Below are 21,779 nucleotides of genomic sequence, written 5' to 3'. Positions count from 1 at the left end.
AAGTCCCGTATGAATGAAATACTCAGATATGCAGTCAGGTGGACCTAGGTTTAAACTCCAGTCTTAATCATTTATTAGCTATTTGACTTGAGGCCAGTTGCTTAATGTCTTTTTCATCATCTGTAAAGTAAAAGTAAAAATTTCTTACCTCCGAGAGGTCTGGTGTGGATTTGGGACAATGTAAATAAGACATCTAATGTATCATTTATCAACTCTAAAATGCACACTTATTTTCTTATTTTAGTGTCTCTCAAATCAGGATGTTTTAAAATAATTTTAAAAAATTTATTGAGGTATAGTTGATTTACATTGTTGCATTAATTTCTTATATAGCAAAGTGACTCACTTATACATACATATAAATATAATCTTTTTCATTTTTTTTCCATTATGGTTTATCACAAGATATTGATTATAGTTTTCTATGCTATACAGTATGTATGTGTTAGTCACTCAGTCGTGTCTGACTCTTTGCAACCCCATGGACTGTAGTCCACCAGGCTCCTCTGTCCATGGAGTTTTCTAGGCAAGAATGCTGGAGTGAGTTGTCATTCCCTTCTCCAGGGGATCTTCCTGACCCAGGAATTGAACCCGAGTCTCCTGCATTGCTGGCGGATACTTTACCATGTGAGCCACCAGGGAAGCTATACAGTAGGACTTTGTTGTTTATTCATGCTATATATAATATTAGTAATTTGCATCTGCTAATCCCAAATCCCAATCTTTCCCCCACCCCCACCCCGGCAACCACAGTGTTCTCTGTGTCTCTGTGAGTGTGGTTCTGTTTCACAGATGTGCTCATTTGTGTCCTATCCACATGTAAGTGGACATCATATGGTATTTGTCTTTCTCTTTCTTAGTTTGCTTAGTACAATAATCTCTAGGATGATTTTTTCCCCCCTTGGCTCATGTTTTCTTTCCTTGATACACTGAATATGTTTTTCTTTCTTTTTGTTCCTTTTTTTTTAAAATAAAAAATTGTGTTTAATAAGCTTGACAAATTTTATTTCCTTTCCCTCTTTAGTGGCCTAGTCTAGTTTCTGATCTATAAGACCACGATCCTTTTACTCATCTTACAGAAATTTTTACTAACGTCCCTCATAACTCAGTTGGTAAAGAATCTGCCTGCAATGCAGGAGACCCGGATTCGATTCCTGGGTTGGGAAGATCCTCTGGAGAAGGAAATGGAAGCCCACTCCAGTATTCTTGCCTGGAGAATCCCATGGACAGAGGAGCCTGGCGGGCTGTAGTCCACGGGATCGCAAGAATTGGACACGACTTAGCGACTAAAACCATGGGAATTTAGTTTTCCTTAACTTAAGGAGAAAAGGTGTGCCACTCTAGCTCTCGCAGCCTCACAACACTAGAGCTCTCTGTTTTGTTGCTTTTTTGAAATTTCAATATATGTGTATTTCATATATATATTTATATGTTTTTATTATATATACACTATATATAAATACATACATATATAGTATCACCTCATGCTTTTTGAGATCTGTCTCTATTTTCTGCTCTTTCTTACCTGAATTTCCCATTTCCTATGCTCTTACCTGAATTTCTCATTTCCTAAGCAGTTTTTACATCTATAGCGGCATTAAAATTAATATGCAGACAGAGGAGACAGTTTCAGGTACAATATTCATGGCAAATATTATTTGAGAAACTTGTCTTTATTTTTTGCTTTTTTTCCACAAGAAAGTTACAGGAATAAAGAGTGAAGTAAGGTTCAGAACACAAGCAGGCGGAAACACAGCACACTGAGGTTATATCAGTGCCCAGGGAGTAATGCAGACGCCTGGGATACAAATGTGATTCAAAAAAAATTATTTATTTTCAGTTGGAGGATAATTGTTTTATAATATTGTGTTGGTTTCTGCCATACATCAACATGATTCAGCCATACATAGGAATACGTGTGTCCCCTCCTTCCTGAACCTTCCTCCCACCACATCCCACCTCTCTAGGTTGTCACAGAACGCTGGGTTTGAGCTCCTTGCATCATACAGCAAATTCCCACTGGTGGTCCGTTTTACATACGGTAACGTTTATGTTTCAGTGCTACTCTCTCCGTTCCCGACTATGTCCACAGGTCCGTTCTGTACAGCTACATCTCCATTACTGCCCTGCAGATTGGTTCACCAGTACCATCTTTCTAGAGTCCATATATATGCATTAATATATATCTGTTTTTCTCTTCCTCATGTACTTCACTCTGTATAATAGGCTCTAGGTTCATGTAGCTCATTGCAACTGACTCAAATGCACTCCTTTTTGTGGCTGAGTAATATTCCATGTACCACATATATGTATGGTATATATATACCAAAACTTATTTATCCATTCATCAGTTGATAGACATCTAGGTTGCTTCCATGTAGGATGATTTTATAGTCAATAAGAAAGCATGTTCTCATTTTTAAATTGTAATTTTTTGGTCCCTTTATTTGTGATACGTATTGTAAAGTGCTTCTTAAATTGGTGGCAACTTTAATTTGAAGAAATGTGGTTTGCCTGGTTCTCAGGGGATAGTAGTCATACTTATTATATGGTATATTTTTTTCTAAGGAAGATTTTCATGGTTCCCAGATTAAATTTCCTAGACTTTATTTGGGGGGGGGGTACCATTATAATCATTCTCAGGAAAAATAATACTATAATAAAAATAAGAATGGCTCCTGTGTAATCATTTCATGTTACATGTGAACAATGTAAAAGGAAGAAGATTTCATCAGACTTAGAAAGAAAGACTGAATGAGGAGCAGTAGGCAGAACAAGGACAGATATGGGGACTGTGAGTTCTGGGCATACAGATACCAAAGTGCAACTGAGAAACCCCTGTGTGTCTCTGGATCCCTGATTAGAGCTGTAGAAAAGTCTTAGTGTGTTTGAATTGTGCTTAAACAAAACTAGAGCTGAGGTATTGGTACTGCACATTGATTTTGGTATTCTTACTTTAGAGGGTTGGATTTTCTTCTTCTGTGCAGACTTAAATTTGGATTGTTCTTCAAGTGTTTGCCGAGTGCCTGCTATGTGCCAGTTGTTACACTGGACTCTGAAGTTTCAGAGATGAGGACAACTCTTGGCTTCAAGAAAGCCTAGTCTGACCTTTCACATGCTGTGTTCCTCATCCTTCCACCCATATCCTATAGCTTATTGCTTTAAATAGAAACTATATGAATCATGTCTTTTTGTTTTAGAACATGTTTCCTTTGACACTTTAGTACATTTTCTGATATTCACTTTTATCCAAAGGAAGCATACCACTGAGAACAAATTTGGTAACTAACAAGATGAAGAATTTGGTCACATTTGTAATTAGAAATTTTCTCTATCAGTGTAACCTATATTTAATGTCAGTTTGGATATTTTTATAACAAGTTAACATTTTAAAAAGTAGTTTCAGATCTTAATTAAAATTTTAGTTTTTCTTCAGTGAACTTCGGTTCAGTTCAGTTGCTTAGTTGTGTCCGACTCTTTGCAACCCCATGGACTGCAGCATGCCAGGCCTCCCTGTCCATCACCAACTCCCAGGGCTTACCCAAACTCATGTCCATTGAGTCAGTGCCATCCAACCATCTTATCCTCTGTCATCCCCTTCTCCTCCTGCCCTCAATCTTTCCCAGCATCAGGGTCTTTTCAAATAAGTCAGCTCTTCGCATCAGGTGGCCAGAGTATTGGGAGTTTCAGCTTCAACATCAGTCCTTCCAATGAATATTCAGGACTGATTTCCTTTAGGATGGACTGGCTGTATCTCCCTGCAGTCCAAGGGACTCTCAAGAGTCTTCTCCAGCACCACAGTTCAAAAGCATCAATTCTTCGGCACTCAGCTTTCTTTATAGTCCAAGTCTCACATCCGAACATGACTACTGGAAAAAACATAGCCTTGACTAGATGGACCTTTGTTGGCAAAGTAATGTCTCTGCTTTTTAATATGCTGTCTAGGTTGGTCATGACTTTTCTTCCAAGGAGTAAGCATCTTTTTATTTCATGGCTGCAGTTACCGTCTGCAGTGATTTTGGAGCCCCAAAACTAAAGTCTGCCGCTGTTTCCACTGTTTCTCCATCTTTTTGCCATGAAGTGATGGGACTGGATGCCGTGATCTTTGTTTTCTGAATGTTGAGCTTTAAGCCAACTTTTTCGCTCTCCTCTTTCACTTTCATCAAGAAGCTTTTTAGTTCCTCTTTACTTTCTGCCATAAGGGTGGTGTCATCTGCATATCTGAGGTTATTGATATTTCTCCCAGCAGTCTTGATTCCAGCTTGTGCTTCCTCCAGCCCAGCATTTCTCATGATGTACTCTACATAGAAGTTAAATAAGCAGGGTGACAATATACAGCCTTGACGTACTCTTTTTCCTATTTGGAACCAGTCTGTTGTTCCATGTCCATTTCTAACTGTTGCTTCCTGACCTGCATACAGATTTCTCAAGAGACAGATCAGGTGGTCTGGTATTCCCATCTCTTTCAGAATTGTCCACAGTTTATTGTGATCCACACAGTCAAAGGCTTTGGCATAGTCAATAAAGCAGAAGTAGATGTTTTTCTGGAACTCTCTTGCTTTTTCGATGATCCAGCAGATGTTGGCAATTTGATCTCTGGTTCCTCTGCTTGTGAACTTACTGTGTTCCTTTTTTAGATCTTGGGGTGATGTCCTCTTTCTCTGGATATCCCTAGGAAGGAATGTTTATATGCTTGTATACCCAAATAATTTCTGTGCGAGAGGAATAGTGACACAGGGAATGCCAAATGCCACACACGGGAAGTGAGATGTTCAGGTTTTAAAATTAATATAATGAGAAAGAGAAAGAGAGGCACTAATTTAGTACACTTAAATTTTGAATAAGTATACAAAACAGATTAAATGAATATATGACTTTAAGATTACTTAATTTACTTGATTTTATTGGTATTGAGCATCTGTAATAAACTCTAGCAGTAATTGAATACTTGTGATGTGCTGGATGCAGCTCTAAGTTCTTTAAGTGTATGCTTGTAACAATCCCGTGAGATAGATATCATTACCCCCACTTTGTAGATAAGGAGACAAGGACAGAGAGTCAGGAAGGTGGCCAGCAGAGACAGGATTTCAACCTAGACGGTTCTAATCGCTGTATTGCCCTGCATTGCTGAGTGCATTATTATTCAGGAGACAGCATCAGTAGTTGTTAGAAAAATTGCTAAAGTTTGACTGAAGTTTTAAAGTTTGCCACTGAATTTGTCACTAAATAGCTGGCTTAGATTTTAGAAAGAGGAGTACTATGTATTTAAAATATATTACAAACCTCATCTGTTAACATTGTCATATAACTTTAAAGGTAATATTTAGTATTTAAAATAAAATGGTCAGAAATTAATTCTGAATGGATATTTTGCATAAATAATTGGCATTAAAGTGAAGATTATTAAATAAAAGATAGTATAATTATAACTTTACAAGTATGATAAATCTGGTCTGCTGTAGGTGCTAACTATGAGGACAAAAAGACAGGGAAAAGTCAATGATAACACTGAGCTTTTAACTAGTTGTTGAAAGAAATTGAGGTAATATTTACTTCTTTCATTAAGGCTTTGGAAAGGTGATGAGGCTTGAGTTTGAGGTGACTGTTAGATGTTGTGATGGCATGTGGGCAAAGCAGACTGGGGAGCTTATCAGTTGGGGGCCTAAAGATTTGGGCTCTAGTCCTGCTGTTGCTGGTCATTAGCAGGTTGACCTGCTGCCAAGGTACTTGACATGTCTTGGTCTTAGTTTCTCTATCTAAAGACGTTGAGAAGTACTATTGCTAAGTGGTTTTTAAACCTTCAGGGTGCCATAGATTCTCTTAAGGGTGCTGGGGAGAAAAGTGCACTCTAGTCTAAGTAACCTAAACAACTACACTTTTAATCACATTTATCACACATATTTTTAATTTGATTTTTTAAAAGTTTGAAAACTGATGGATCAGGCGAGCTCTAAGGCCTCTTCCAGCTCTAAAATCCCGTGTCTCTTATTCTGCAGTCTGAGTTTATAATCATCCAAAAGGGATAGAATTTGAATCTGCTAGAATGAGTGAAAGTACTGAGAGCTGAGATGGTGGGCCATTTATTCCTGAGCAGTTAGAAGTTGTGAATTTAAGAAGGTCTCAGCCTGCACTAGGGCCTGTTCTTCATAGTGGGAGGGCCATGACAATATTCCTTCATGGATGATAGCTGAAGTTCTCAGTTGTTTCTTAATTTCCTAACGTCTTTCCAGGATCGTGGCCGACTCCTTTCCAGCTAATGAAAAGATTCCTTGTTTAAACTGTTTATCAGCCTATCCTTGTAAATAAGCTGTCCTTTTCTTGGGTTTTCTTCCTTCCAAGAAATGCCTCTTCTGTGTCTTATATGTGCATTTGAACACATATGTGTTTTCCATCTTTTTTCCTCTCCGCATTTCTCCATTACATCCTGCTCAGCCAAAGACAGCTTTTATGATTCAGTCTTCAAAGGGTGGTTGACTCCATTCCAGCTCCCTACGGAACAATGTTTTATAGTCCACTAAAATTCAGGTTGGCTGGCAAGTGGGGAATGGAGTAGTTTTGATTGGACTAAACCAGTATTGATGCATAAGAAACTTGAGTGAATTATGTCGTAAAAAAGCTAATTTGAGACTAAGTTATCTGCCTATCACTCCCTCAAATAAAACTGAAGATATAGGTGAAACTGAGAATGGGAAAGAAGTTTCCAAAAGTCATCTTAACTGATTATTTTGAGTGAGTGAGAAAATCTATACCCGGTGAAACTCACTTCCCTGAGGGACTACCAGGACTGTAGCATTTTTCACTTGGTCATCATCTTGTGATCAAAGAGCTATGTAGAATGGAATTACTTATAAAAATCTTTCTGGAGGGATAGCATGTGGCTGCCATGGCAAGAGTTAAGATGTAAAGGAGGGAGGAGAATCCTTAGGTAACCTGGAAGAGATGTTAAGAAGGAACACTTCTTCTGTCTGACATTCAGCATCAACCTCACCGTTTGCAGTCCTTCACGAGGAGGCAGCACACACACTCTTGCATTGGCTGCAACTTGGCAGTTATAGCACATAGCACAGATGCCTGATGTATTGAATCAAGTTTACGTGGAGCATCAAGTTTAAAAAAAAATGAATTCATTATAAATTCTGGCAGTTTTTATAGTATAATTAAAATGTCTAACAGGATACCTCTGGGAAACTAAATGCAGTTTTACTATTTATAGAGCCAGCAGAGGTAGTGTTTCTTGCCAACTTTCATATCTTATGACCTATAAATTGCTCTTAATAGCTAATCTGTCATCCAGTTTCTCAAACAAGAAAGCTTGTTTCCTTATTAATCTGTTAATTTGCATCTGCAAAGGACATTTACAAATTCTTGGTTTGAAAACATTGCTGTATTAATGCTGGGCATTATAAATAATTTATCACCTGTGATAGAAACTCTTAGGTCTAGGTAATAGATCTTTCTGACACTGTATTATTCTTCCAACCCTAATATAATTTTGATAAAAATAATTATTGTGAAAGCTCTTCTGGCCCTGTAACATTAGAAAAGGCTGACAGGTTGCTCTGGAGAAGTTATAACCATCACTAATGGCTCTCTAAGCTCATAGTAGTAGATTCAAACCAGCTATTCCAACTATGGTATTCAGTTCAGTTGTTCAGTCGTGTCCAGTTCTTTGTGACCCTATGGACTACAGCACCCCAGGCCTCCCTGTCTATCACCAGCTCTTGGAGCTTGCTCAGACTCATGTCCATTGAATCTTTAATGCCATCCAATCATCTTATCCTATGTCGTCACCTTCTCCTCCTGCCCTCAATCTTTCCCAGCATCAGGGTCTTTTCAAATGAGTCAGCTCTTCGCATCAGGTAGCCAAAGTACTGGAGTTTCAGCTTCAACATCAGTCCTTCCAGTGAACACTCAGGACTGATTTCCTTTAGGATGGACTGGTTGGAACTCTTTGCAGTCTAAGGGACTCTCAAGAATCTTCTCCAACACCACAGTTCAAAAGCATCGATTCTTCGATGCTCAGCTTTCTTTATGGTCCATCTCTCACATCCATACATGACTACTGGAAAAACCATAGCTTTGACTAGACAGACCTTTGTTGGCAAGGTAATGTCTCTGCTTTTTAATATGCTATCTAGAAGACTGCTAAAGATCATCTAATTAAAATTTTCCCTATTTATGCGGTGTTTAAGTCTCTTCTTTAGGCTGTGGCTGTGAGTTCACAATTCTTAGCGATCCCATTTCAGGAAGCTTTCTCCCTACCAAGAGCCTTAATATTTAACTGTTTTTTGTTTGTGTTTTGCTGATTTGTTTTTTCTTTGTTGCAATCCAAGAAGGATTTGTGGAAGCAGGAAACAAAACATGAAAGGGAAGAAATCAGAGTAATGAGAAGATTAGGATCCTATCACATGCTGAAGCCAGGGCAGACTTGGTACCTATTACAGAATTCTATCTGGCTGTTAAAAGAAGGCTCTGTATTAAATCATAAGCTTCCTGGTGACTGAAACAAAGAGGTAAACATGACCACTTATAAGATTCACATTTTTCTTAAGATAAAACCGTAGCAGCTGCTTTGTAGAAGCATTGACTCTGAAGGAGAGTTTTCCATTGATTCTTGTGAAGATGACATCAGGTGGTATCATGGACAGCGTCCTCAACAACATAGATTATACACTTTTTTATTATTTTGTCTGGTTGGTTTTGTGTGACTATTGAGTGAGCCACTCTGGACATTAGTGATTATTGTAACTTTTTGTACAGAATTACTTCATCAGCTCAATTGCTGACCAAGGGTAGATTTTTCAGGCTATGGTACATTCATTATATGGAGAGTGGATGTCATTTAAGATTGTAGGGAGTGTATAGACCCTGCAGAACATGACTCAGTCTTCACTTTCTACAGGTTTGTATTTGGTTGGCTATTAATTCCTCCTAAATTGATCTGCAGTGTGGATAAATAACTACCAAGTAGACCCTTGTTTTGGGGTCTACAGATTAATACAGATTTTTAAAGATTAGCTAAGTTTCTGTATTTAGTACCCAGTTCTCCTCAAATTTAGTTTTTCTAGAAAAATGACTAAAATTCCATCATATAAAAACCTGTGGTAATTCAAATAATTGAACCACTAGATAGATAGTGACTGGAGCATGAAAATGATTAATTTATGCTCAGTATTGTGGTCAGGGTAGACGAGGTTATGCTGCAATAATAGTCAGTTCCCAAATCTTAGTGCCTGATTTCTTGTGCCTGCTGTGTGTGTGTTATAAGTCTGCCAGGGCTCTGTTCCACAATGCTGTGATTGTCATTTGAAGTTCAGTTCGGGAGGAGCAGTGTGTAGCAAGGAGAAGAGGAAATGTGGTGAAGCCTGCACTGGTTCTTAAAGCTTTACATGGATGTGAGCACATTTATTGGCCAAAAAAAGGTCGTATTGCCACTCATACCTGACTTCTTGCAGGCAGGGAGGTGCAGTCTTACCTGCTTTGATGCAGAGATGCCAGCAAACTTGTGAATATCCCTAAAGCCTACCCCAATATCATGGAGGGGTTTAGTTGCTAAGTTGTGTCCGATCCTTGCAACCTCATAGACTGTGGCCCATCAGGCTCCTCTGTCTGTGAGATTTTCCAGGCTAGCATACTGGAGTGGGTAGTCTCATGGCCCTAAACCCCCTGTGCTGTATCCTCTCCCCCCACTGAAACCACCGAGCCTTTTGCTTTCTCTGTAGTTTTGCCTTTTCCAGAGAATCATATAGGTGAGATTACATAGTGTGTAGTTTGTTAAGATTGGAATCTTTCATCAACAATATACATTTAAGGTTTCCCTTCTCCACCCTTATATCATTAGTGCCTAACATAGATCTTATTGTATTCTAATTAGTCATTATTTTAGTTAAACATGTTGTTGTTAGTACCAGTCTCCCTCCTTTTCAGCTACTTTGTGGAAATATGTGAAAATATGAATCTAATCCTGTCAGTCTCCTGCTTAAATGTGTGGTGGTTATTGCCCCATGGGTGGATCATAAATTCTTCAGTAGAGGATAAGCTGCGTGTATGAGCATAAGAGCTGGAGTCTGATGTCTGTGGATGTGAACCTTGGCTTTGCTATTAGTTGTGTATTTTCAGGCATGTCATTTTATCTGAGTCTAGCGTTATCTCACAAATGGATTTAATAATAACACACTTAAGAGGGTTTTTATAATGATTAAATGAAATAACATGCATGGAATATATTTTAGATTTTACAAATTGATAGAATTTTTACAAATTGATAGAATTTATCCAAACTTACCTTTCAGACTTCTCCCCAGTACATCCCCTCTCCCAGGTCTAACTGGTTTTTTGGTCTCTAGTCACTGTACTCTCTGTCATACTTCATGCCTTTGCTGGTGTTGTTTCCATTTCCTAGAATTGCCCACTCCCCCAGTGAGGAAAACTCCAATTTATTTATTAATTTTTTAACTAATAGACTTCATTTTAGAGCAATTGTAGATTTACAGAGAATTGAGCAGATAGTACAGAGAATTCTCACATTCTGTCTCTTTTCCCATTCAGTTGCCCCTCTTAGTAACATCTTACACTAATGTGGTACATTTGTTACAATTGACAAACCGATAGTTAATATATTATTATTAACTGAAGTTCATAGTTTATGCTAGGGTTCACTATTGATGTTACACAACCTGTGAGTTTTGACCAACATGTGATGCACTGTGTACATAATTATAATGTCATGCAGAATAGGCTCGTGGCCCTAAACCCCCTGTGCTGTATCCTCTCCCCCCACTGAAACCACCGAGCCTTTTGCTTTCTCTGTAGTTTTGCCTTTTCCAGAGGATCATATAGGTGAGATTACATAGTGTGTAGTTTGTTAAGATTGGAATCTTTCATCAACAATATACATTTAAGGTTTCCCTCATGTCTCTTTGTGGCTCGATAGATCATTTATTTTCAGTGCTGAATAATATTCCATTCTAAAGATATACCAAGTTTTATTTGTCTGTTCACCTATTGAAAGACATCTTGGTTGCTTCCAGCTTGTAACCATTATGAACGAAGGTGTTGCAGACATACATGTGCATGTTTGTGGGTGGACATAAATATTCATTTCCTTAAGGTAAATACTTGGGAGCATGATTACTGGATCATATGTTATGAGTGTGTTTGTAGGAAATGACCCAAATATTTTCCAAGGTGGCTATCCCATTTTACATTCCCATTAGCAGTCAGTGAGAGTTCCTATTGCTCACATCCTCGTCAGGATTTGATGTTGTCAGTTGTGTTGGATTTTCAGTGTTCTGATAGGTGTGTAGGTATCTCGTTGTTTTAACTTGCAGTTCTCTGATGACACATGCTGCGGGCATCTTTTCATATGCTTCTTTGCCATATATATATAGTCAGCCCTCCATATCCACAGGTTCTGCGTGTATAGATTCAACAAACCACAAGTTAAACATATTTGGGAAAAAAATCCAGAAAGTTCCAAACAGCAAAATTTGAACTTATTGTTCACCGGTTCTTTGGAAGGAATGATGCTAAAGCTGAAACTCCAGTACTTTGGCCACCTCATGCGAAGAGTTGACTCATTGGAAAAGACTCTGATGCTGGGAGGGATTGGGGGCAGGAGGCAAAGGGAATGACAGGATGAGATGGCTGGATGGCATCACTGACTCGATGGACGTGAGTTTGAGTGAACTCCGGGAGTTGGTGATGGACAGGGAGGCCTGGTGTGCTGCAATTCATGGGATCGCAGAGTCAGACACGGCTGAGCGACTCAACTGAACTGAACTGAGTGACTATTTACCTTGTATTTACATTATGTATGCTGTTGTTAGTTGCTAAGTCATGTACAACTCTTTGCAACCCAACGGACTATAGCCCGCCAGGCTCCTCTGTCCATGGGGATTCTCCAGGCAAGAATACTGGAGTGGGTTGCCATGCCCTCCTCCAGGTGATATTCCCAACCCAGGGATTGAACCCAGGTCTCCTGCATTGCAGGTGTATTCTTTACTAACTGTGCCACCAGCGAAGCCAAATTTACATTATATTAGGCATTATAAGTCATCTACAGTTAATTTAAAGAATATGGGAAGATGTGCATAGGTTGTATGTACATGCCATACCATTTTACATGAGGGACTTGAGCATCCACAGGTGTTGGTACCTGCTGCAGTCCTGGATCCAATGCCTTGTGGATACTGAAGATAACTGTATCTTCTTTGGTGAGGTGTATTTTCAGGTTTTTTGTCCATTTTGAAGTTGGATTGTTTTCTTGTTGTGTTTTAAGGGGTTTTGTTTGTTTGTTTGAATGTTTGATATATTTTGGATACAGATACAAGTCCTCTGTCAGATAAATGTTTTGCAAATATCTTCTCCCAGCCTGTAGCTTGTCTCCTCAGTCTCCTAGCCATATTTTTCACTGGGCACAGTTGTTAATTTTAGTGAAATCCAACTTAGTAATTTTTTCTTTCATGGGTCATGCCTTTGGTGTTTTATCTATAAATTCATTGCCAGACTCCAGGTCCCCTAGAATTTCTCCTATCTCTAACGAGTTTTATAGTTCTGCACTTTACATGTACTGTGATCCACTTTGAGTCAGTTTGTATGTGAGGTGTAAAGTCTGTGTCTAGATTTGCTTTCCTTGCATCTAGATGACCAGTTGTTTCAGCACCATTTTTTGAAAAGACTGTCCTTTCACCTTTGAATTACTTTTGCTCATTTGTCAAAATTAGTTGATTCTGTTTGTGTAAGTCTAGAGAATTTTCTTGAGTATATGAGTGACTAAGGAAATGAACCACCCGACAGACCCCAGACATTCTAATCTTTGTCAGTTTTGACCACTTAAAGTGCTTTTACCAACATTTTGTATTTTTACCAACATTTTGTATTGCATATACCAATGATTCTAAAATGACCTGGAGTAAAGGGTGAATTTTCTTATTCCTACCTTAGCAGAAGAGTATTATGAGCAATATGCTTTAGCATATGAAGATAATAACTGTTCCCGTCATCAGTGGGGCAAGCTTCTTGTGTTGTCTTTTAGTTTTGGTAACATAACATCACGTTCTATTTTCTGGTCATCTGTCTTCTACCACGTCTTTGAAATGAGACCGCTGGGTTGGGAAGATCCGCAGGAGAAGGGAATGGCAACCCACTCCAATATTCTTGCCTGCAGAAACCCATGGACGGAGGAGCCTGGAGGGCTACAGTCCATGGGGTCACGAAGAGTCAGATATGACTGAGTGATTGACACTAAGTGAGTGTTGTCTTGGTTAGGGTAGGTAAATAAATGAAAATTAAACATTTTCAGCATCTTCTGTGAGCCCTGAAAAGGGCTCTTTACAATTTCTATCTTACGTTGTACTCATCAGAGCACTGCAAAATATTAATATTTCCATTTACATATAAAGAAACTGAGGCTCGGAGATGTGGCATAACTTGTGCAATATGATGTAGTTTTCCCTTTGAACCCGTACATGCCTGATTCCAGAGTCTGTCCCTATTCTTCTCCATCCCTCTGCCTTTTGGGTTGCAGGTGGTTAACTCAATGCCTTGGGTTCATGGGCACTGAACTGGCAGGGGATACAAGGTGTGTGTGGATTGGGACAGTAAAGATGAAAAAGTGCATTTCTGGTACTAGTTGTGGGAGTATTTCCCCTATTCTTAAAACTATATGCAATTAATCAGCAATTATGTCAAATATTCTCTATATGTGTGTTTAATCATCCCACAAAGTATAACCCTTATGAAAATACATAAAATAAGGGGAAAAACATTCTAGCTGTGAAAGAAAGCATGTTTAATTCTTCAAAATAATGTTTAATAGTAGTATCATCAATGTGGTTATGGTTGGGGTAGTTTTGTTGTTGTTCAGTTGCTAAGTCGTGTCCAGTTTTTTGCAACCCAGGTAGTTTTAGACTGTGTCTGTTTTATGTCCCAAACTGGAAGTCCTTAAATATGGTTTGAAAAAATATGAGCCAGTTTCCTTCTCTAGCTTCATGTCCCATGAAAGGACTCATCAGGTGCAGTTCTTCTGCAAATACTCAGGTTACAGAGCAAGGGGTAATGACTCCTGTGTGTGAAGTCTGCAGCTGGAAATCATGCTTTGGCAAGAACATGAGTAATTTATCTTTTGTAAAAAGAGAAAAGTGTTGTCTTATTCCAACCAGATAGTTTGTTAGCATAACTATTTGTGTGCATTTTGATATTCAAATACAGATGTTCCAAAATGTTTCCACTGTGGGAAGCAGCTGCTGCTATTCTAGCACAGAAATCTCAGTGAGATTAATATACAAAGGCAGTGTGAACCTTAGTGGCAAGTATAGCATCTGCTTGAGGTGGGGCTTGTGAGTCCCCTAGATAGTGGGTCTTCATATTCTCGTTAACAGCCTGAAACTATTGTTTCAGATCTAAGCTTGTTCTGAAGGAACAGGAACAAAGACAAGTGATTAATTTGTAATTCACTTAGCTGATAAATATCATCACATGTTATTTGCCCAGCGGCTGTAAAACACTGACCTTCATTTCCAGTGGCAACTGATAGGAATATAGATGTTTGGTCACAATGACTGATGTTTTCAGTACTGTTACTAGCTTCTGCTCTGGTAGCAGAGCTCAGCCCTGCCAGCTTACAGTCATAAAACATCCGTCCACACCTTAGTGATGCATTTACAGAGAACTTCAGTTTACTCAGGACACTCGCATGTACTGCTTCATCTGATCCCATCCTAACCCTGGGAAGCACACGTGCTGTCATTATCAGAACAGTTTACATATAAAGAAAACACAGGTGAAGCAGCTGAATGACTTACCAGGGTGACACAGACAGGGCCTCTGACTCTACATCCTGTTCCATTCCTGTACTGCGTCAAGCAGCCTTTCTCATTTCGGAGGCTGTGATGTGTGCTTCACAAACTATATTGTCCTGTCTGGAGCTGCCGGTTTCCGGGACACACACATGAGGAGTCCCAGCCTGATGGTGCTGCCTGCGACTGGCAGGTGCCAGGGAAGAGCTAATGCAGTCATTCTTCCCTCTTTCCCTCACACCCCAGAAGGGAAATGCCCCAGTACTCCCTTTCCTTATGTTCAGGAGAGCTTGAGCAAATGAGCTCCTGTGTCTCTCTGGCATTTACAGAAATGAAGAACCAGAAGCAGAAGATCCCTGGGCTGTCATTTGGAGTTGCCATAAACCAGAAGTTTCTAAGAACAGTGATGCCTGGGGTGCTGTGCCTGCCCCAGGCCTTATAAATCTATTCCCTGCAGTGTTCAAGGGCTCATTGCCTCCAACCAGACCTACTGTTTGGAATTACCTAGTGAATTATTTATGGTTTACACATTTGACAAAGGCTCATGGCTAAGTTTGAAAACACTCAGTTCCTGGCTTACTGCTGGGTCCTAGAAACATCTGTCTGGAAAACCGAGGCTCAGAAAAGTGAAGTTTTTAAAGATCCCAGAACTCGGAAACAGCAGTACAGTTTTGAACCACGTGCGTCTGATTCTAAGTTACACTAGCTCTAGAGTGAAAGAGCCATGTGTTTTACTTTGAGAGCAACAAAGATTTGCAGATGGGAGGGTTTGTTGACTGTGTTCTCTCTAGCCCCACTTGGGCATAGAAGGACCCCTGAGAGTAAGGAGGGGAGGGCCAGTTACAGACGGAAGAGAGAGGGACTGAGCCCCTGGGCCTGCGGCAGGGAGGATAGAAGCTCATCGGGCGTGGGGTGGGGAGCTGTGAGCAGTAGAAAGGCCCATGTGCAATGTGCTGACATGAAGTCTTAACCTCTGATCCCAAAGAGGTTCCCAAAGTAGGAACCAGAGGCCAGTTCACGTCCAAGTGGCATGCTCTTGGGTGACATCATTGCTGCTTCTGCCAGAATCACGTTGCTGTAGGATTGTGATGTTCACGGAATTGTTTCTGCTCTCCACCACTCAGAAAAAAATGCAAAAAAAGTACATTTCTAAGTGTTTATTTCCTCTCCGTTTTCCTCAGTCTTTTTGTTGGACCATCTGTGAAATGATAAAAGAAGCTTAAAGCTGTATGGAACCTTTGGCAAATAGACAATTTGCAAGCATCGTGAAGATGGTCAGTCTCAAGTCTCTATTTCAGAGGCAAAGAAATAAAGTAGCGAATCACTCACAGCTATAAAATATTAGTAAACACGTTCTGAAACACACAGACGTGGAGCACATCTGATAAAGCAGTGCCCTGGCTCCAGGTGGGATGGCCTTCCCTAGCCTGGGGGCCCTCGTGAAGATTGCTTGACCGTTTGTGACAGTTTATTTTACCATTCGTTCTGCCAGGATCACATGTTCATGGTAGAGGGAGGGAGCATCCCAAAGAAAGGGGGCTACGTGGCTCCAGCTATAGGTTTGGTGAGAAGGGAGGGGAGGACAGGCAAGTTGCTGAATGAAAAGAAGGGCAGGAAATGTGCAGTGTAACTTGCTTCTATGTCTCTGCAAAGGAGTTAGAAACTAGAGGTGAGAATCTAAGGCTGTCTGCACTTAGTAAGGTCCTCAAACCCATGGACCCACGTAACATCTCCTTAGTTACATTTGTTTCCCTTTGGTTCACTATACCAATAAAGAGGCATTTTCATTAAAACCTTTAAGACAAAAAAGAGGCCATGTTCTTTTCTTTAGACAACAACTGCTTGAGTGGCGAGCAGTGTGAGGCGACCAGGAAGATAGCATCTTTCTGCAAAGAGGCCGAGGCCAGAAAAGGCTAGAGACAAGAACAGCAAAAGCGGTGGGGAGGCCCCTGGGGACCGCCCCATTCACAGCTACAGTTGTGACTGTCGTTTTCCTCTGGTTCTCATCTCATCTAAGCCCTCCACCACAGACAGCACTGATGAAGTCACACTGAGGGGGCAAAGATAAGAGAACAGGACCCTCCAGTGGGTCCTGGGTCACAGAATTCTCCATCATCATTCTTGATATCTCCCTTGCTGTTAGTGTGTCCATTTGGGTTGGGAGAAGACAAGAATTGAGAAATGCCCAGGAGTGCAAAGAGCCGTGCATGGAGTTCTCCTGTGAATGTCCTGTGTTACATTACATGTAATAATTAATTTTAATTTTCTTCAACATTTTCTTGTAACTGCAGAGGTTAATAGCTATTAACAGAGATATAATATCACAATATTAAACATGTCAAGTCTTTAAGATGAAAGGTACATGACACACAACCTGTTTCTGTGAGATTCGGTATTGGAAGTTACGGATTAAATTGCCATTGTCTTTTATTAGGAACTTGCTGAGTGAAAGCGCTGTTTTTCAGTTCTGCATAGGTCTGCAGACCTCTGATAGAGACACCATTGGAAATTGTATTGGATGGTTACAGGCAAACTCTCAAACATTTTATCTGCTGAAACAAACCAAAGCCATTTTCTGATGTGCTTTCTTTTCTCTGCCTTATCCTTTCTCTCCAGGCAGCTTCATCAGCCCTGAGCAGTCTGGGCCACGTGTACACAGCCATTGGAGATTACCCCAATGCACTGGCCAGTCACAAACAGTGTGTTCTTCTCGCCAAGCAATCCAAAGATGAGCTTTCTGAAGCCCGAGAACTCGGCAACATGGGAGCTGTGTATATTGCCATGGGTGACTTTGAGAATGCTGTGCAGTGCCATGAGCAGCATCTGAAGATAGCCAAGGACTTGGGGAACAAGCGAGAAGAAGCCCGGGCCTACAGCAATCTGGGCAGTGCCTATCACTACAGGAGGAACTTTGACAAGGCCATGTCTTACCACAATTACGTGCTGGAGCTGGCTCAGGAGCTGATGGAGAAGGCCATAGAGATGCGGGCCTACGCTGGCCTGGGCCACGCTGCCAGGTGCATGCAGGATTTGGAGAGGGCCAAACAGTACCACGAGCAGCAGCTGGGCATTGCTGAGGATCTCAAGGACCGGGCTGCAGAGGGGCGAGCATCTTCCAATCTGGGTAAGTACAGGCTTCCTTGCGGGACCAGGGTCAGGGCCATGGACTGGAAGTTGCTGGAGTGACCCGCTATCTTTGACAGGAATCTGTGTGTTTATTTCCAGTAGTCCTCATTGCTTGTGTTATATCTTCCTTCAGATATATTTCCTTGGAGCCTGCCTGCTCAAAATGACAGGATCTTTTCTGTCATCCCAGTGCTGTGAACATTAGAATGCTGAAATACTGGAAAACAAAACACCCCAGCCTTTTAATCTGTCTAGAGAGAGGAGCGAGCAGATTTATCTAATTAGAGAGAAGGGGGATGAAATGCAGATATAAAGCTATGTTTGGTTTAAATGAAAGGGAAGCTGCTAGGAAGTCATCAATGGAAAGGAATTTGAGAGGATTTTTGTTTAGAGAGATTTCTTTACTTGGTGACTTTAACATGAAGGAAATGTATTTTTTCCTCTCAATGTGTGTATAGTCACAAATGATATTTATAGTATTAGTGTAAATGTATAATTATTATTATTTTTTTTAAATTTTAAGAAATTTGCAGTGTGTTTTGATACACACACTGGGTTGGGCACAAGGTTTGTTTGGGTTTTTCCATAACATCTTTTGGAAAAACCTGAATGAATTTTTTGGCCACTCCAATACTTGGTTACAGTTAAGATTTTTATATATTTGGATGAATTTATAAGGAATGGTAAGAGGTAATAAGTATTAGTGTCTGGCTACTTCTTAGAAGATATTGGTAGCTTTTCTCTGTACCCAAGCAGATGTGGGTACATAATGAACCAAGAGAACAGATGTGTTCAGAGGTATAAGCTGCAGTCATCCTTGAGCCTGGAGCCTATGGTTTGTGCTGCAGGAACTCAGATGGGAGAGGACAAGGAGACAGTGAACTTGCTGGTACCAGCGTATGCTTAGCAGATAGCGGCAATGCAGTGTAAAACTCAGTCCCCTTTGCTTATGTGACCTACAAAACCATACTTCTCTTCATATAATTTTAGCACTACTTCTTCCTCCCCTCTGCCTCCACTTACTGTAACCATACGTTTCATTAATACGATTGTTAGAATAAGTCTGACAAATCCCTGAAGATGACACTGAAGACGAGATCAGAATGAGAACCTGGAGAGTCTGATACAAACTGCAGAAATAAGTTCTTGGTATTACATATTCATTCAACAGATTTCAGGTATTTATTGAATCATTACTGTGTGCTGAATCCTGGAATAATTGCCTCAAGTGATAGAGAAGTTTGAAAAAAAAAAATCCTTGCCCTCAAAGAACTTATAATTTAGTTGCTAAAATAAGACTAATACCTAGGGCAACAGCAGACTCCCTACAAAGCAGAGTTAATGATGTTGTGTTGCCATGAAATTCCCAGAAGGGAATCCCTGAGGCGTGGGAATAGTCTGGAAGGCTTCTTGGAGGGCATGGCACCCAGGTGAACCTTGAAGGATAGTTGAGATTTGGCCAGAAATGGGATGGCATTAATGGCAAGGGGTATGTGATACAAGGAATTTGGTATGATAGGTTGGCCTATCTGAGGGACGGTGGCATGATTAGCCTTCAGGAATGTGCTAGAGGATGGTAGAAGATTATAAGATTATTATGAAAAGTAGGCAAGGAACTGCTAGCGAACAGGAACTGAAGATTTTGAAATGTAGGAGGGAGAACACTGACTAGATGTTTTAAGAAGACAAGTTGAGCAGTGGCATGTAGGAGAGGTTGGGGGGCTTGGAACCTGGAGGGTAGAAGGCTGTGCCTGTTGGACAGTTCATCTTGTGTCAGAAATCTATCGTTTTGATTAGCTGTATTTTCCAAAGACTTTGTTCATATAAATTGTTGGATGTATTGGCATAAAGTTGTTTGTAATACTTCTGTGTTTTCGTTTTAATGCTGGCAGGATATGCCCTGTTTCATTTCTGTTATTGGTAGTTTGTATTCTATACCTGTACAACAGCCCCCTCATCCTTTTCTAGATTATTCTAACTAGAGATTTATCCATTTTCTTGATCTTTTTAAAGAACCAACTTTTGTTGTTAATTTTTTTTCTATTGCTCGTCTTATTTTTTAATTTCATTTTTTTGGTTTCATTTTTAGTATTTTCTTTCTGCCACTTTCTTTGGGTCCTCTTTGTAGCCTCTCAAGGTTGTAATTTAGGTCATTGATTTTAGACCTTTCTTATTTCTAATATAAGCATTAAAAAATATAAAATTTCCTCTAATCACTGATTTAGCTGCATCCAATAATTTTTGATATGTTTTTGCTTTCATTGGGTTTAAATTATTTTCCAAAATATTTGTGATTTCCCTTTAAACCCTTTGTTGTTTAGAAGTGCTGTTTAATTTAAAACATTTGTGATTTTCCTAGATACTTTATTGTTATCAAATTCTAGTTTAATTCCATTGTAGTCAGAGAACATACTTTGTAGTATTGCAATGGGTGTCTCTGCAGGTGCTGTTTTGGTCAAGGTAGTTGATGGTTATATATTGTTAGCATCCACTGTCTGGCATGGCCAATGCCCTCAGGTAAACAAAGACTCTTAGACTGGGCAGTCTAGGGGCTTATAGAGTGCCTCTGAGAGCCACCGGTAAAGGCTGGACCTCTCTGGGCAAGGTTAATTCTTTACTGCGTAAGTGCATATTAAAATTTAGATATAATAATTTTTAGCTCTAGAATTTCCATTTGGTTCTTTTAATTAATATTTCAGTTTTCCTAAGATATATGTGTTTATTCATTACATGTATATTTTCCTTCTCATAGGCAGCGCTAGTTATTACAAAAGCTTATAAAATCTTGCTTCTAGTTCCATGTGGATCATCTCAGAGTTACACCCTTTTGATTGCCTGTTGTTGTCTTTATTTTTTAATAGCTTGATTGAGGTATAATTCACATAGCATACTATTTATCCCTTTAAGGTGTGTGATTCAGTGGTTTGTAGTGTAGTCACAGAGTTTTGCATTGATTGCCTTTTTTTCGAGTTTTTAGTCACATTTTAATGTACTTTTTGATATGGAATTATTTCCAACATTGTCAGTGATACTTTAGAAGGACTCTGGATTCTGATACAGTTTTCTTAACAGTATTGACTTTTGTTGTTGTTTTACCAGTTAACTTAATTCAAACTCCAGATTCTGTCTTCCCTGTGATTTCAGGCAGCTAAAATGTCTGTTCAGTCTTTCAGCTTTCATGGAGTTGCTTAGATCCCAGGTGCTCAGACAGTAAAGAATCTACCTGCAACGCTGGAGACCTGGGTTTGATCCCTGGGCTGGGAAGATCCCCTGAGAAGGGAATGGCAACACTCTAGTATTCTTGCCTGGAGAATTCCATGGACAGAGAAGTCTGGCGGGCCCAGTCCATATGGGTCACAGAGTCAGACATGACTGAGTGACTAACACATACACACACACATGCGTATTTCATGAGTTAAACAGAGATTTGTGTAGAATTTATACTCAGAATTCAAGGCTCCCCACTCACTGTGACTCTCTCTGGGATTTTGCCTGTATGTTTTCAAACCAGAAAGATGGTGCATGCATACTTGAGTTTTAGCCTCACCACATAGCTCTAATGGGGCTTGCCCTCTGGTCCCTGCCACCACAAAATGCCCTCTGGCATTTCCAAAGTGGGAAACTCACCTAATGCCATTCCCTTCTGTAAAGAGCCAACTCCAACCTTGCTAACAATTTCTCATTGCTTTTGGTTGCACACCAATGTTTTTAGGTAAGTTCCTTCCCCTTCCCTCTCTGTACTAGCCCCCTGCCCCTTCCACACCAACCCTCCTGCCCCCTGTCAGACTCTTAACTGTTATTTGTAGGTGGGTGTGTCTGAGAGGAGCTGCTCCTCCATTACTGGAAGCGGAGCTC

General features: G+C 40.0%; 1 protein-coding gene across 3 annotated transcripts in view; it reads left to right on the top strand.

Annotated features, from left to right (window-relative positions):
• The window catches only part of TTC28 (tetratricopeptide repeat domain 28), a 565,861-nt gene that overhangs the window by 394,555 nt on the left and 149,527 nt on the right, over positions 1-21,779 (top strand). For all 3 annotated transcript variants that reach the window (XM_069557167.1, XM_069557166.1, XM_069557169.1), the window contains one exon: positions 17,415-17,922. In XM_069557167.1, coding sequence (XP_069413268.1) covers positions 17,415-17,922 — 508 coding nt within the window. The remainder of the gene's footprint in view (positions 1-17,414; positions 17,923-21,779) is intronic.

Source organism: Ovis canadensis, chromosome 17, assembly GCF_042477335.2.
Source record: "Ovis canadensis isolate MfBH-ARS-UI-01 breed Bighorn chromosome 17, ARS-UI_OviCan_v2, whole genome shotgun sequence".
Taxonomy (NCBI): Eukaryota; Metazoa; Chordata; class Mammalia; order Artiodactyla; family Bovidae; genus Ovis; species Ovis canadensis.
The sequence above is the reverse complement of the archived record's forward strand: the minus strand, read 5'-3'. Positions and strand labels throughout refer to the sequence as shown.